Source organism: Postia placenta (genome assembly GCF_002117355.1).
Source record: "Postia placenta MAD-698-R-SB12 unplaced genomic scaffold POSPLAscaffold_17, whole genome shotgun sequence".
Taxonomy (NCBI): domain Eukaryota; kingdom Fungi; phylum Basidiomycota; class Agaricomycetes; order Polyporales; family Adustoporiaceae; genus Rhodonia; species Rhodonia placenta.
The window spans coordinates 388,329-405,881 of NW_020169848.1; the positions used below are offsets into that span (position 1 = coordinate 388,329).

At 55.1% G+C, this 17,553-nt stretch overlaps 1 protein-coding gene across 1 annotated transcript; it reads left to right on the forward strand.

The window, feature by feature from the left end:
• Nucleotides 1-11,645: 11,645 nt before the first annotated feature.
• POSPLADRAFT_1155879 (hypothetical protein) lies at nt 11,646-17,303 on the forward strand (the record flags this gene model as incomplete). The annotated part of the gene is made up of 3 exons (XM_024487001.1): nt 11,646-11,766; nt 14,867-14,912; nt 17,234-17,303. The coding sequence occupies 3 exons, from the start codon at nt 11,646-11,648 to the stop codon at nt 17,301-17,303; spliced, it is 237 nt and encodes a 78-aa protein (XP_024334448.1).
• Between the last annotated feature and the right edge of the window lie 250 nt (nt 17,304-17,553).

Here is a 17,553-nt window from a genome sequence, read left to right on the forward strand (position 1 = left end):
TGGGTGGTGCGCACCCTTACTATACCCTACGACACATAGATAGCATATGATACATTGCCACCACTCAGGGAACGAACCTTTCAGCACCTGCACTTCAGTGGGTGGTGCTTGTCCTTAAACGGACACGTGGACTAGGTTCCGGCTGCATACTTGTCGCGACTTAGGGTCAAGCGACTGGGGAAACACAGACAAAGGACGCTGGGGGCGTTCGACTGGGTCTTACCGAAGCGATGGTGAGCTTATGCTCAAACCTAAGGCTAGGAACAAGATAATATATTAGTGAGGTAAGAAAAGGAATACAAAGGATGCTTACTGACCTAGGGACAAGAGGTCGAAACTGAGGTCCCTAGGGCAGCAGAGGCCGGCTTATATACAGGGGAAGATGAGGGCAGGCTGTGCGCACTGGTCCGTGCGCAGCTGGTCCGTGCACAGCATGCTGATGCGGCCCCAGGGGCCGGTGAGTCAGAGAGGCTGTGTCAGCGGAGCCCGAGCTGTGCCGCGCACTGCCGTCCCATCTAATCTGATCGTACAGTAGATAAGGAAATGTCCGTTTCAGGCATATAGTACAAAGGTCACGGGTTCGAGCCCGCGAAAAGGAAAAAATAAAGAATGGCTAGGCGCTGTGTCAACTCGTGACATTACCCCCCCTTCAACGGCGCATGACCTCATGCGAGGCGCCCTTGCCCATCTCCCACCCGGAGCGGCAGCGTGCTTCAGTCAGCGGCGAAGGCATTGGCTGAAAGTTGAGACCACCAAAGGCAGTGGCATTGAGGCGTCGAGGGGTGTTCGGGTTCTTCTGGTGGAAGTCGGATATGAGGGCCGGCGCATTCGCAACATTGCGCGCTGGTTCTCATGACGTATGCGAGTCGTCATAACCCTTCCATCTGACGAGGTACTGCAGCTGACGCCGGAAGATTCTCGAATCTTTGATCCGCTCAACCTCGTACTCCTCGTCGCCTTCAACCTCAATGGCAGGCGGCTCCTCCGGCTCCCGGCCTGGGATCTCACTACGCGTGTACTTGCTGAGCAAGGAGACATGGAACATCGGGTGCACTGGCACTGATTTCGGCAGAATCAATTTGTAATCTAAGTCTCCGAGCTTTCGACGCACGGCATATGGTCCAAGGCGCTTGGGACTAAGCTTCTTGCTCGGTTGTTTCAGCTTAAGGTTCCGGGCATCAAGCCAGACCTTGTCCCCCGGCGCAAAGACTGGTGCCTCCTGCACGTGCCTGTCATAGTACACCTTCATGCGCTCGGCTGACAGCTCAAGCGTAGAGTGCGTGTCATCCCAGATCTCCTTCAGGATCTTGAGCCGATCAGCGGCCGCAGACATCGCAGACATCGGATTGATCCGCACTTGGATCTCAGGATGGTACCCCTGATGCAGGAAGAAGGGGGAGTGCCCGGTTGCGGAGTGAATTCGGTTGTTCAGCGCAAATTCCGCAAGCGGCAACTGCTTCGCCCAATCATCCTGCCTGTGGCTTGTGAAAGCACGCAGGTACTGCTCAATCTCCTAATTCCAGCGCTCAGTCTGGCCGTCTGTCTGAGGGTGGAACACTGTAGATAGTGCCGGCTCAATTCCCAGTCCCTTGTACACCGCATGGAGATATTTCGAAGCGAACCGGGGACCTCAGTCTGATATGACCTTGGCCGGGGCCCCGTGATGCTTGAACACATCGCGGATATACAAATCCGCCGCACCTTCTGCCGTCAGGGTCTCATGACAGGCAAAGAAGTGGACCTGCTTTGTGAAGCGGTCGGCGGTGACCAGGATCGAGTCGAATCCATCAGACTTCGGCAGACCGACAATCATATCGGTTGTGATGATCTGCCATGGGCGCTCGGGGATCTCGTTCGGCTTCAGCGGACCCTGGGGCTTGGCTGGGAATGTCTTGGTACGGTTGCACATGTCGCAGGTGCTTACGTACTCATTGACGAATTTAGACATTCCCGGCCACCAGTAGTTCCGTGATAGGAGCTCGAGGGTTTTGGCCCGACCACCATGTCCGGCGATGGGCGAGTCGTGGTGGATCTTGACAATATCCCGCCGGAGCTCTGCGTTCTTTGGGACATACACGCATCCACGGAACAGCAGGAGCCCTTGTTCGGCATTCCACTCCTCAAAGCCCCTTTGCAGCCGGGGCGGCCCGAGGTCCTGCACCTTTTCAAGTGCCTCGGCCACTACACGATCCTTCTCTGAACATTCCCTGATGCGTTTCAGAAGCGACTGATCGGCCGTCACCGAGGCATGGCTGCGCCAGGCGGAGGCGATGCGGAAGCGCTCTGGCTTGAGAACCACCTGATTGGTGTTATCATCCTCATCGCCAATCTGATGATCTGGCCGGCGGGACAGGGCATCGGCTTTTCCATTCGACGTCCCGGCTTTATGCGTGATGCGGAAGTCGAAACGAGCCAGGAATAGCGACCATCGTGCCTGATGCCGCGTGAGGTGCTGTGACGTCCGCCAATATTCGAGATTCTTATGGTCGGTCACAATCTCAAACTGATTGGGTAGTCCCTCAAGATGGTGGCGCCAGTTGTCTAGTGCTTCGATGATCACAAGCATCTCCTTATCGTAGATCTTGTAGTTCCGCTGCGCTGGATCCATCGCATGCGATCGGAAGGCTACTGGGTGCCATTTACCGTCATCCTGCTTCTGCATCAACACGCCACCGGTGGCGTACCCTGAGGCATCGACTTCGATGCGCGTCTCTCGATTAGGGTCGTACAGCGCCAAGACTGGAGTCGTCGCAAAGAGCCGCTTGAGCTCATCGAAGGCGTGTTGCTCCTCTTTGCCCCAATGCCATGGGTCGTTCCCTGTGAGCCGGTCGAGTGGTCGCGAGATCTTAGCGAAGTCTTTGATGAAGTGGCGGTAGAAGTTGGAGAACCCCCGGAACTTCTGAACATCCTTTTTGTTCCGGGGTACCGGCCACTCATTAATTCCTTTTAGCTTCGCGGGATCCATCGCTACCTCATCGTCACCAAACACATAGCCGATGTAGTCGACCTTGGGAACGTCCCATTCGCACTTCTCAGGCTTCAGGAATAGATTGTTTTCCTGAAGGCGACGAAGAACCTCACGTGTGACCTTTTCATGCTCCTCCTTGTTGGTAGAGAAGATGAGTATGTCGTCCAGGTACACGAGGATCTTGCCGCCGATGATGAGATCATGGAAGATCTCGTTCATCATGGCCTGGAAGGTCGCAGGGGAGTTGGTGAGGCCGAAGAACATCACCAGGGGTTCGTACAGCCCCTGGTTAGTCACAAAGGCGGCTTTCCACTCGTCACCAGCTTTGATCCGGACATTGTTATAGCCCCATCTGATGTCGAACTTGGTGAAGAGCGTGGCGCCACGGAGCTTGTCTACCATTTCGGCGATCAGCGGCAGCGGGTAACGATTCTTGACGGTGATCGCGTTCAACCAGCGGTAGTCCTGCACGGGTCGAAGTGTCCCTTCCTTCTTTTTGATGAAGAAGAAAGGGGACGAGATGGGCGACTTCGACTCCCGTATGTAGCCCTTCGCCAGTTGCTCCTTGAGGAATTTGTCAAGCTCCTCCTGCTCATTGTTCGACAGGGGGTACACCTTCGAATGGAATGTCGAATAGCCGGGCACGAGTTTGATCGCATGATCATACGGCTTCCTTTCGGATAGCCGTTCTGATGCTTCCTTCGAGAAGACCTTCAGAAACTCGTGGTACTGTTTGGGCACCGACTCCTCAGCGGTCTTAACGACCTTCTTCTTGATCTCCTCCTCAGCGAACAGCTGGGAGTACATATGCCCAGCTGCGACGAACAGCTGAGGAGCGCCGGGAAGTGTAATGCCTTGCTCCCAGGCCTCGATCAAGTCGGCTTTGTCCCATTCGACATCTACTGGATCTTCTTCAGGTTCGAAGTCCGGGAGTACCTTACTCCGGCAAGTGCCTATAACCGACCGTTTGGACTTCGGCGAATGCCTGCGCGCCGTGGGCCTGACCCCCGTATCACGCGCAGTCGCTGCTTGCTCCATCCGGCCAGTCCTCCTGGCACTGCACGTTTCAGGGCATCGTGACAATTTGAGGGAGCCTTTCTCCCAATCGATTTCAGGGTTGTGCTCACGCAGCCAATCCAACCCAACGATCACATCTTCTGGACCGATGTCTGTGACCGTAAACACCGTCTTCTCGATGTGTTCTCCTATCTGCATCTGTAGCACGGCTACTTCTGAGATGCTTCCGTCTTTATTGAGGGTGCCGTCGATATTGTATAGCGGAATCGGCTCTTTTAGCTTCCGCGTCTGCACCTTATTCTCTATAATGAATCGCTTGTTGATAAACTTCGTGGTGGCTCCACTGTCCACCATAGCGATTATGTCCTTGTGCTGTCTTTTCCCTTGGAGTCGAACTGGAATGTGAAAATGCTGGGACCCCTGGTCCAACTCATACACCATTGCAGTCGACAATACATCATACTTGTTACAGGATATATGCGGCCCGATGCGTGCGGCACGAAGCGCGGACCAGATCAAAAACCCTCCTCCTTCATTGCCTGATAGTGCTCGAGCTCCTCGCGCATCAACTTCACCTGTGCCATTAAGTCCGCCAGCTCCGATTGCTCGGATTTCGCTGAAGCAGCACTTATACTTGCCGAGGGTGAAGCAACGGGGGCGCTTGTCATCGCCTGGGTGGATCCCGAGGCAACCGTAGCCCGTGTGTCGGCGCGTTTTGTGTAAGGCTTGTCCTTACAATTGGGGCACTCGAAACGACGGTACCCTTGCTTCCCACAGCCAAAACAACTGCCAGGGAAGTCTCCTTTTCCGATGGCCGCATTGATGCTGGCTGAAGCTGTGTGCGACTGGGGTGCACCACCACGTGCCCCTCCGCGTCCTCGACCTCGAGTCGAGAAGAAATTGTTCAACTCAGGCCGACGGGCCCGGCTGATGTCGAGGATCTGCTCGACCTCAGTGGCGCGCTTCTCAGCTTCTTGCCACGTGGTGAAGGTCTCGAGCTCGATCTTCCGGTAGATGCGGGAGGGGATGCCGCTCAGGTACTTGTCGTGTAGCTCCAGGTCCCCATACCCGGAGCGGTCCGCCGGACCCTTGAACAGTGCGGAGAACTCCGCAGCGGTGCGTTTTTTGCGGACTGACTTGTCCGCACAGAGTTTTGCTAACTCCACTTGTGCCGCCGCCTCATCGTCGAGATTGCCGAAGCGAGCCTTGAAGGCGGCAGTGAAGGCTGCTTCGTTCCTGAAGGGGGTCGTAGCCCCTTGTACGCCCATCTGCACTGATGCGAGCTGGGAAAAATAGGGGGTGGCCCAGGCGCGGGCATCTCCGTCGAGCAGGCTCAGTGCGACCTGCACTTTGAGCTCGATGGTAGTTAACGACGTATTAACCAACCAGTAGATGTGTAGCTGTGACAGGAACCTGTCACACTCGATGACGGTTTTGCCGTCATAGCGAAGAGGGAGGAGGAGCTTCAGGGTCTCCTTGTCGGGGGCGGTCGCGGGCGAGGACATTATCGACGGCGGGGGGGACGGAGGACGGCGCGGGGGCGGAGGCGGCTGTGGTGGTCCTCTGCTGGTCGGACTACGAGGGGAGCGAGTGCGCGAGCAGCCTCGCGGCGGCGACGGTGGTGAAGGCGCTGGAGGAAGCCCGGAGGCGGGGTCACGTACGTCAGGGACTGCTGACGCGGGGGTGAGCGCTGTCGGTGAGGCGGGCCAAGCAGAATCCGCGGACTCAGACTCCGAAACTCCTTCTTCACTCGCACTCTCCTCAGGCTCAGGCTCTGGCGCAGGGTCTGGAGGGAGATCTCCTCGCGCTTGACTTGGACCGGCGACAGTTTGGGGAAGGCGGGAGCTGGGGGAGACAGGGCGAGAATGTCGCGAGGCGGATCAGGAGGCGAGGGTGCTGCGGGGGCCGAGCGGATGTTGGGCCCTTCTGATTGCCTTGTAGCGCGGGTAATCCTGCTCAATCGATCGGGGTGTCCGATTAGGGCATGGCTGCTGCTTGTAGGTGTAGATGACAGTCTCAGGGCCGTCTGGGATGTAGGTGTCGACGAGATCCTGAGAGTCGAATGCGTGAACTTGGCCTTGACAGGCAGCCATGATGGATGGGGGGAGGACGAGGAGGTGCGCGTACTACAATGGCCGTGCTATACTAGCTTACACCTACGGTGCCCAAGATGACACTAGGGTTCGCAGTTCACGTGGGGCCCAGTACTGCTTTTGGCTAGTATGCAGCAGGAACCTAAGCCACGCGTCCGTGAGGACAAGTACCGCCCACTGAAGTGCAGGTACTGAAGAGTTCGTCCCCTAAGTGGTGGCGATGTACAGTAGGCTATCTACGTATCGTAATGTATAGTAGGGTGCGCACCACCCGACCTGTAGGAAAGGAGAATGAGTGTTTTGGGTTCCGAGAGAACGCCGGCAGCTATGAGAGTTTCGACCTAATGTCGCAACTTGAGGTCAAGCGACAGGGAAAACCTAAAAGAGCTGGGGGTGTTCGACTGGGTCTCACCGAAGCGATGGTGAGCAGCGCTCAAACCTAAGGCTAGGGACAAGATAATATATTAGTGAGTGAAGTAAGAAAGGATACAAAGGAGGGCTTACTGACCTAGGGACAAGAGGTCGAAACTGAGGTCCCTAGGGCAGCAGAGGCCAGCTTATATACAGGGGAAGTTTAGGGGAGGCTGTGCACACTGGTCCGTGCACAGCTGGTCCGTGCGCAGCATGCTGACGCGGCCCCGGGGGCCGGTGAGTCAGAGCGGCTGTGTCAGCGGAGTCCGAGCTGTGCCGCGCACTGCCGTCCCATCTAATCTAATCGTACAGTAGATAGTGTCGTGTCCATATCGGGTATGTAGTACAGAGGTCGCGGGTTCGAGCCCGCAAAAAGGAAAAAATTAAAAAACAGCCAGATGCCGTGCCAACTCGTGACAAGGGTTTTTGATCCGGTCCACGCTTCGTGCCGCACGCGTCGGACCTCGTAATAACAATTTGTACAATGTATTGGCGACTGCAAATGTTTACGAGTTAGACCACAGGTCTCAGCATTTTTACATTCCAGTGCGCCTCAAAGGAGAAAGACGGCACAAAGACATAATTGCAATGGTGGACAGCAGAGCCACTACAAAATTCATCAACAAATGTTTCATCACGGAGAACCGAGTACAAACGCGGAAATTGAAGGAACCAATCCCACTATACAATATCGATGGAACACTCAATAAAGACGGAAGCATCTCGGAAGTAGCCGTACTACAGATGCAGATAGGAGAACACGTCGAGAAGACAGTGTTTACAGTCACGGACATCGGTCCAGAGGATGTGATCATCGGGTTAGATTGGCTACGCGAGCACAACCCTGAGATCGATTGGGAGAAAGGCTCCCTCAAGCTGTCATGATGCCCCGAAGCGTGCAGTGCCAGGAAGACTGGCCGGATGGAGCAAGCAGCAACTGCGTGTGATACGGGGGTCAGGCCCACGGCGCGCAGGCGTTCGCCGAAGTCCAAATGGTCGGTTATAGGAGCCTGTCAGAGTAAGGTACTCCCGGACGTTGAACCCAAAGTAGATCCAGTAGAAGTCGAATGGGACGAAGCCGACTTGATCGAGGCCTGGGAGCAAGGTATCACACTTTCCGGTGCACCTCAGCTGTTCGTCGCAGCAGGGCATACGTACTCCCAGCTGTTCGCAGAGGAAGAGATCAAGAAAAAGGTTGTCAAGACCACCGAAGAGTCGGTACCAAAACAGTATCACGAGTTCCTGAAAATCTTCTCCAAAGAAGCATCAGAACGGCTACCTGAAAGGAAGCCATACGATCATGTGATCGAACTCGTGCTGGGCTACTCGATGTTCCACTTGAAAGTGTACCCCTTGTCGAACAATGAGCAGGAAGAGCTGGACAAGTTAGTGAAGGAATAGCTGGCGAAAGGCTACATATGGGAATCGAAGTCGCCCATTTCATCCCCCTTCTTCTTCATCAAAAAGAAGGAAGGAACACTTCGACCCGTACAAGACTATCGCCGGCTAAATGTGATCACTGTCAAAAATCACTATCCACTGCCGCTAATCGCCGAGATGGTGGATAAGCTCCGCGGCGCCATGCTTTTCACGAAGTTCGATGTCAGATGGGGATACAATAACGTCCGGATCAAAGCCGGTGACGAATGGAAGGCGGCCTTTGTGACGAACCGGGGGCTGTACGAGCCCCTGGTAATGTTCTTCGGCCTCACCAACTCCCCCGCGACCTTCCAGGCCATGATGAACGAGATCTTCCATGATCTCATCATCGGCGGCAAGGTCCTCGTATACCTAGACAATATACTCATCTTCTCTACCAACAGAGCAGAGCATGAAAAGGTCACACACGAGGTTCTTCGCCGCCTTCAGGAGAACGATCTGTTCCTGAAGCCTGAAAAGTGCGAATGGGATGTTCCCAAAGTCGACTACGTCGGCTATGTGTTCGGTGGCGATGAGGTGGCGATGGATCCCGCGAAGCTGAAAGGAATTAATGAGTGGCCGGTACCCCGGAACAAAAAGGACGTTCAGAAGTTCCGGGGGTTTGCCAATTTCTACTGCCACTTCATCAAAGACTTCGCCAAGATCTCGCGACCACTCGACCGGCTCACAGGGAATGACCCCTGGCACTGGGGTGAAGAGGAGCAACGTGCATTTGACGAGCTCAAGCGACTTTTCGGCACAACCCCTGTACTGGCGCTGTACGATCCCCATCGGGAAACGCGCATCAAAGTCGATGTCTCGGGATATGCCACTGGCGGTGTGCTGATGCAGAAGCAGGACAACGGCAAATGGCATCCTGTCGCCTTCCGATCCCATGCCATGGACTCGGCTCAGCGTAACTATGAGATCTACGACAAGGAGATGCTCGCGATCATCGAAGCCTTGGAAGAATGGCGCCATTACCTTGAGGGGTTACCTAATCAGTTCGAGATCGTGACCGATCATAAGAACCTCGAGTACTGGTGCACGTCCCAGCATCTCACGTGTCGTCAAGCTCGCTGGTCGCTATTCCTGGCACGCTTCGATTTCCGCATCACGCACAAGGCCGGAACGTCGAATGGAAAGGCTGATGCCCTGTCACGCCGATCAGACCATCAGGTCGGCGATGAGGACGATAACACCGATCAGGTGGTTCTCCGACCAGAGAGATTCCGCATCGCCTCCGTCAGGCGCGGTCATGCCTCGGTGACAGCAGATCAGTCACTTCTGAAGCGCATCAGGGAATGTTCGGAGAAGGATCGGGAGGTGGCCGAGGCACTTGAAAAGGTGCAGGACCTCGGACCGCCCCGGCTGCAAAGGGGCCTGGAGGAGTGGAATGCTGAACAAGGGCTCCTGTTGTTCCGCAGGTGTGTATACGTCCCAAAGAACGCGGAGCTCCGGCGGGATATTGTCAAGATCCACCATGATTCGCCGATCGCCGGACATGGTGGTCGGGCCAAAACCCTAGAGCTCCTATCACGGAACTACTGGTGGCCGGGAATGTCTAAATTCGTCAATGAGTACATAAGCACCTGTGACGTGTGCAACCGTACCAAGACTTTCCCAGCCAAACCCCAGGGTCCGCTGAAGCCGAACAAGATCCCCGAGTGCCTGTGGCAGATCATCACAACCGATATGATCGTTGGTTTGCTGAAGTCTGATGGATGCGACTCGATCCTAGTCACTGCCGACCGCTTTACCAAGCAGGTCCACTTCTTTGCCTGTCATGAGACCCTGACGGCAGAAGGTGCGGCGGATTTGTATATCCGCAATGTGTTCAAGCATCACGGGGCCCTGGCCAAAGTCATATCAGACTGAGGTCCCCAATTCACGTTGAAATATCTCCATGTGGTGTACAAGGGACTAGGGATCGAGCCGGCGCTGTCCACAGCGTTCCACCCTCAGACAGACGGCCAGACTGAGCGCTGGAACCAGAAGATTGAGCAGTACCTGCGCACTTTCACAAGCCACAGGCAGGATGATTGGGCAAAGCAGTTGCCACTCGCGGAATTCGCACTGAACAATTGAGTTCACTCCGCGACCGGGCACTCCCCTTTCTTCCTGCATCAAGGGTACAATCCTGAGATCCAAGTGCGGATCAATCCGATGTCTGCGATGCCTGCGGCCGCTGATCGGCTCAAGATCCTGAAGGAAATCCGGGACGACACGCACTCTACGCTTGAGCTGTCAGCCGAGCGCATGAAGGTGTACTACAACAGACACGTGCAGGAGGCACCAGTCTTCGTGCCAGGGGACAAGGTCTGGCTTGATGCTCAGAACCTTAAGCTGAAACAGCCGAGCAAGAAGCTCAGTCCCAAACGCCTCGGACCTTATGCCGTGCGGTGAAAGCTTGGAGACTTGGATTATGAATTAGTCCTGCCAAAGTCGGTGCTGGTGCACCCGGTGTTCCATGTCTCCTTGCTTAGCAAATACACGTGTAGCGAAATCCCGGGCCGGGAACCAGAGGAACCGCCTGCCATTGAGGTTGAGGGCGACGAGGAGTACGAGGTTGAGCAGATCAAAGATTCGAGGATCTTCCGGCGTCAGCTGCAGTACCTCGTCAAGTGGAAGGGTTATGATGACTCGCATACGTCATGGGAACCAGCGCGCAATGTTGCGAATGCGCCGGCCCTCATATCCGACTTCCACCAGAAGAACCCGAACACCCCTTGACACCTCAATGCCACTGCCTTTGGTGGTCTCAACTTTCAGCCAATGCCTTCGCCGCTGACTGAAGCACGCTGCCGCTCCGGGTGGGAGATGGGCAAGGGCACCTCACATGAGGTCATGCGCCATTGAGGGGGGGGTAATGTCACAAGTTGACACAGCGCCTAGCCATTCTTTATTTTTTTCCTTTTCGCGGGCTCGAACCCGTGACCTTTGTACTATATGCCTGAAACGGACATTTCCTTATCTACTGTACGATCAGATTAGATGGGACGGCAGTGCGCGGCACAGCTCGGACTCCGCTGACACAGCCGCTCTGACTCACCGGCCCCTGGGGCCGTGTCAGCATGCTGCGCACGGACCAGCTGTGCACGGACCAGTGCGCACAGCCTGCCCTTATCTTCTCCTGTATATAAGCCGGCCTCTGCTGCCCTAGGGACCTCAGTTTCGACCTCTTGTCCCTAGGTCAGTAAGCCCTCCCTTGTATTTCTTTCTTACCTCACTAACTAATACATTTACTTGTCCCTAGCCTTAGGTTTGAGCACTGCTCACCATCGCTTTGGTGAGACCCAGTCGAATGCCCCCAGCATCCTTGTTTGGTTTTCCCCTGTTGCTTGACCTCAAGTCGCAACAGTTTGGTCCTTGTCACTTGACCCTAAGTCGCAACATTAATGGTGCAGGTGTTGCAGACACATGCTGCTGCAACTCGTTGATGCTGCGGGCGAGCAACTCAAGTGCAGTGCTCTGCAGCTGCTGGTTGTTTGTAAACACATCTTGGTGTTGTCCAAGTGCAGCGATGGCCTGGAAGAGGATGCAGTCAGCAGAGTCAGCAGGGTCCACGCTGGCCTCAGGAGGAGGAGCAGGTTGAGGGGGGCTGTTGGATGCCCACATCGCCCCAGCTCCCATTGAAGCCTTGGTCGAGGCCTTGCTGAGCCATGTGGTGGTGGTTCATGTGGGAGAAAGGATGTCAACAATGAGAAGAAAAACAGGGCACTTAGCTGAAAGAGGAAATGAAATGTCCAAGTGTCTGGTTGTGGTGGAATCAAACTGTAATGGGCACATTGAGCAAAGCACGTACCCGAAGAGGTCCGGATGTTGAACTGTCAAGGGCAAGCAAAGAGATGAGCAAGAGTCACAAACAAAGGGTGCCAATACTGGTGTTGATTTGACGAGGATACTCTTAACGAGGTACACGCGATGTCGGATCTAACGACATTCGGTCAGAGCTTCAGTGAGTAGAATATCGACTCTATTACTGTACCTAACGACATTCGGTCACTTTACAGGAGATCAGTATATGTACAGTACTTAGAGGTAGAAAAAGACTTACGAGCTTCAGTGAGTAGAATATCGACTGAAGCTCACATCGTGAAAATGACAGGTATATAGCGTGCCGTAGTAGGGTGAGTCACCTGTATCTATGGTGCGCGGGCTAAACGAAGAGGATGGGGTATTTACAGACAGGAACAGGGGTGCCAGGGGCGCAACAACATCACACTGATCCCGACGCGATAATGCGACGTCATGCGCGCGCATATCCACGCGGGGCGTACGGACGCGCTTGTCCGTCAACACTCCCCCTCAAGCCGGACAAAGCCCCATCAGGCCAGCGAGGAAGTCGACTTTGCGACGCACCAGGGCCTTCGTAAGGAGATCTGCAACCATGTCATTAGTCGGGCAGTAGTCGAGCGTGGCGCGGCCTGAGTCGAGGACTTTGCGGATGAAATGATAGCGAAGGTCAATGTGCTTGGTGCGAGCATTGAGGAGGCCGTTCTTAGCGATAGTGATGGCGCTCTGGTTGTCAGAAAAGAGAGGAATCGAAGCGGGTGAGGAGGAAGTAAGCTCAGCGAACAGAGCATGTAGCCATAGGAGTTCCCGTGTTGTATCAGAGGCGGCGATATATTCAGCTTCCGTGGAGGACAGCGCGATGATGGGTTGCTTCCATGAGCTCCAGGTGATCGCACCGCTTGTGAACAGGAAGACATGGCCAGATATTGAATGACGATGTGGCTGGGATGCCCAATCAGTGTCCGAATAGCCTGTCAGTCCATCGGTGGACAAGCCAAAGGTGAGACGCAGATCGCGCGTGCCTTTGAGATAGCGAAGCACGCGTTTAGCGGCCTCCCAGTGGACTGGCGCGGGGTTGGCCATGAATTGAGCGAGCGTCGAGACCACAAACACGATATCCGGGTGCGTACCGATCGCTGCGTACATGAGACTCCCGACAAGACGTGCATAGGGTTTGCGGGCCATCTCCCGGCGTTCATCGTCAGTGAGCTCGAGGCCGTGGAGTGTGACATGAGGGTCCATAGGGACAGTGAGTGTGTAGGCATCAGTCATGTTGAAGCGGTCGAGGACGGTGTCGATATATGATGCTTGCAAGAGAGAGATGGTCTGGGCAGCACAATTTCGATGTATCTCAAAGCCTAGCAGCCAGCGTGCTTCGCCGAGATCAACAATCTCGAAGCGAGCTCCTAGTTGCTTCTTCAAGTCGTCCATGATGCGCTTGGTGTTCGTTACCAGCGTACAATCATCGACATGAATGACAATGATGATTATAATACCGGGTAGAAACAGGAAGAACACACCAAAGTCGTGGCAACTTCGTGACAGACCTATCTCATCGAAGAGCTCGCAGATCTTTTGGTACCACAGGCGTCCAGCTTGTTTAAGTCCATACAATGCCTTGAGGAGCCGCCAGATCCAATCCTCGCGTCCTGGAACCTCGAACCCGGGTGGTTGTCACATGTAAATTGTTTCGTTGAGGTCACCATTCAGGTAAGCATTCTTGAAGTTGATTTGATGCACCTCCCAGTCGTTAGCAGCTGCGAGAGCAAGTACGAGACGGAGTGATGCGAGTCGCGCAGTGGGAGCAGCAGTCTGGTCATAGTCGATGCCGTGGACCTGTGAGAATCCCTGGGCGCAGAGCCTGGCTTTGAACTTTGCGACCTCATTGTTTTCATCGCACTTCTTCCGGAGTACCCAGACACACCTGACGACGTTTGCGCCCTTTGGCTTCTCGACCAGTTCGTAGGTGCCCATCGCCTCAATCTTCGCCAATTCCTCCTCCATCGCCACCCTCCAATCCTCGCTCTCCGGGCCTGCCATTGCCTCGCGATAGGTAGGTTCGTCTCCATTCATTGCTGTGAGAGCATGGAGCGTCTCATCCTCCGAGTCCAGCTCCTTTGCTGCATCCGCATATGTCGCGACTTGAGGTCAAGCGACAGGGGAAAACCTAAAAGCTGGGGGCGTCCGACTAGATCTCACCGAAGCGATGGTGAGCAACGCTCAAACCTAAGGCTAGGGACAAGAGGTCGAAACTGAGGTCCCTAGGGCAGCAGAGGCAGGCTTATATACAGGGGAGGTTTAGGGGAGGCTGTGCGCACTGGTCCGTGCACAGCTGGTCCGTGCGCAGCATGCTGACGCGGCCCCGGGGGCCGGTGAGTCAGAGAGGCTGTGTCAGCGGAGCCCGAGCTGTGCCGCGCACTGCCGCCCATCTAATCTAATCGTACAGTAGATAGCGACGCGTCCATATCAGGCATGTAGTACAGAGGTCGCGGGTTCGAGCCTGCGAAAGGGAAAAAATTAAAAAACGGCTAGGCGCCGTACCAACTCGTGACAGCATATGTTGCTCGTTCGGTCATGCTCTCGGGGACCTTCTGAGTGCCACGTCCTCCTGCTGTGCCCTCGCCAGCCTGCAGGTCCTTGACCCACTGCGTCGGCTTCCGAATGCGCTGACTTCTGCGTGGTTCGGTGGTTGGCATGGTCGGCAGGACAGGATGTTCTGGTGCTGTAGTTGCAGCAGGTTCGGGAGCGGCAGGTGCAAGAATGGGAGCGGGAACGGGAGCGGGCATGTTTTGGCTGGATAGTGAGTGCTCCCCCTCAGACGGAACGTGAACGTCCATGGGTGCAGAGCCAGATGCGTCGACAGGGAAGTGCACATCGCGCTCGATGGACACCGAGCGGGTAGTCGGGGAGTATACGTGATGGCCTTTACTGCGCGCATCAAACCCAACCCAGCATCATTCGCGCGACTTCGGGTCGAGCTTGGATGCAGCGTCATGGCGGACCCAAACCGTGCAACCAAATCATGGTAGGTTGGCCAGGTTTGGTTTCATGCCAGTCGCGCGCTCATGCGGGGTCGATCCGGGTGTGTTGCGAGTGGTAGTGCAGTTGCGCAGCCACGCGGCGTGCATGATGGCTTCGCCCCACAGTGTCTTCGGCAGTCCAGCGTCGAAGAGCATTGCACGCCCGTGTTCAGCAAGTGTGCGATTGAGGTGTTTGGCTTTGCCATTCTGCTGTGGTGAGTCGTGCACAGTGAGGCGATAAGCAGTGCCCTCCCCCTCAAGGTGAGCTTCAAACTCCTTGCTAAGGTACTCGCCACCACGATCACACTGCAGGTCCTTGATGGCAGTAACACCTCGATGTGTTTTCGCCCATGCAGCATATGCCTTGTAGCGGGAGAAGGTCTCACTCTTCCGAGACAGCAAGTGCACGACGGCTTCATCTGTGTGATTGTCAAGGAAAAGGACATAGTAGGATTTCCCGCCTGGGGTTCGTACAGGTGTGGGGCCCCAGACGTTGGTGTGGAGGCGTTCACCATAATGAGTGGCCTGCGGGCTGGATCATGTCTTCGGGAACGGCTCGCGGGCCTGCTTTGCCTTGGCGCATGTTTCGCAGAAGGGGATGGCAGTGTCCTCGAGCTTGAGGCCGGTGACAACGTTGTTCTTCACCATCGCATGGAGGGTGGGAGCGTAGGCATGGCCCATCCGGCGGTGAAGCTCGGACAAGGTAAGCGGAGTGACGGCAGCTAAAGCAGTTGCACCACCAGAGGGAGACGTTGGAGGGGGGTGAACAAGGGGGTACAAACCATTCTTCTCAGCAACAATGAACAAAGTTTGCCCATCAGCAGCAACAACATGACAGCCGTCACGTTCGAAGCGGACGCTGAGGCCAGTGTTGGCAGCACGGCTGATGGAGATAAGGGCATGGGGCATTGTCGGAGCATAGAGAACATCACACAGGACGAACTGGGTAGGCTTTCCATTATGAATGGTGGTCACCCGGACATCACCTTCCCCAGTGGTGTGAAAAGTGCGGCCATCGGCGGACATGATTGGCTTCGGCGTGATGTCCCGGAAAGTAATGAAATTCTCCCGGCAAGGATCAAAGTGGTGACTAGCTCCGGAGTCGAGGAGACGCATGAGAGTGGGTAGGTTCTGGCGGGAGGCCTTCGCGAAATCGGTCGCGACTGTGAATGCAAAGGCATCCCCATCTTGGGCTGATGCGGTCTTCGCTGTCTCTCCCCCTGAACCCTTCGCCTTAGCCTTCGCCTTCTGGGCTTTACTCCTTGGCCCTTGTCCCTCCTTGCCTCCGCCCTTGCTCCAACAATCCGGCTTTGAGTGACCAGGCTTGTTGCAGTTGGCGCACTTTGCCGTGTTGCTGGCTATGAGTGCGGCATCACTTGTCAATCATGAGTCATTCAACGTGAACTCATCACGCGCGATTGCATTGATCTGACGAATGAGCTCAGCAGGTTTGATTCCCGAGGAAGGAGTCGTGGGTGTGACCAAGGGAGTGATTGCTGCCTGGGAAAGGGACGAGATGCGAGCCGAAGTAATAATTGTACGTACAACACCCCGGTACGACATAGGAAGGCAAGACAATATAATTGCCTTGTATTCGGTGTCGCTGAGCTGACCCCCGGCCGTCGCGTACTCTGACCTGACCTTCTCGAGTTGGTTCAAAGTCAGGCGAGGGTCGCTATCTTCCGCGCACCGGAGTGCATGCATTTGTCAAAGCAACTCGACTTGTACAAACTCCCCCTGGTTGTCGTATTCATCTACGATGACCTGCCATGCTTTGGAGGCTTTCTGCAAGGAAGCGATCCGAAGCTTGAGGGATTCAGGCAAGGTCTGGAACAGCATCGTCCGTATGGACTGATGCTTCGTGACCCATACGTTGTTCGTGCTCTCATAGCATTCGTCGGCATCCGGATCTACGCCTGGAGCTGTAGTTGGGACTGGAGCCTTGTCGCGGCCTTTGAGGAACCGCACCAATCCTTTCGCATAGACGGCCGCATGGAACTGCTCCTTGTACAGGATCCAGTTCAATCCATCCTCGATTAACTTCGGGATGCGGCTGGTCGTCGACTCGTTCGGATTGAGCTGGAACTCGTAAGAGGAGGCGGGGCTCATAACCTCTTAACGAGGTATGCGCGACGTTGGATCTAACGATGTTCGGTCAGAGCTTCAGTGAGTAGAATATCGACTCTATTACTGTACCTAACGACATTCGGTCACTTTACAGGAGATCAGTATATGTACAGTACTTAGAGGTAGAAAAAGACTTACGAGCTTCAGTGAGTAGAATATCGACTGAAGCTCACATCGTGAAAATGACAGGTATATAGCGTGCCGTAGTAGGGTGAGTCACCTGTATCTATGGTGTGCGGGCTAAACGAAGAGGATGGGGTATTTACAGACAGGAACAGGGGTGCCAGGGGCGCAACAACATCACACTGATCCCGACGCGATAATGCGACGTCATGCGCGCGCATATCCACGCGGGGCGTACGGACGCGCTTGTCCGTCAACAGATACACAGCACACGAGCTACAGGTTTATGGACAGACCAGTAAGTACATTGAGACCGTAGCATACCTGTAAGTATGGAGATAATGATCTTGGCAGGGGGCAAGCGGGAGAGGGATATTACCATAACAAGAACTGGTGTGGCACGCATGCACGCTCGCGATACAAACAGAACAGTATCTACGAATGGCCATTGGTAAGTAAAGATCCTCTTGTACATACAATGGCTGTGTAGTGGTCTTAACCACTACAGTGTGGCCCAGTCAGCCAACGTGAGGGCCACATAGGTTATTAGTGAGGCAGGCCACAGCTTTATAATGGCCTA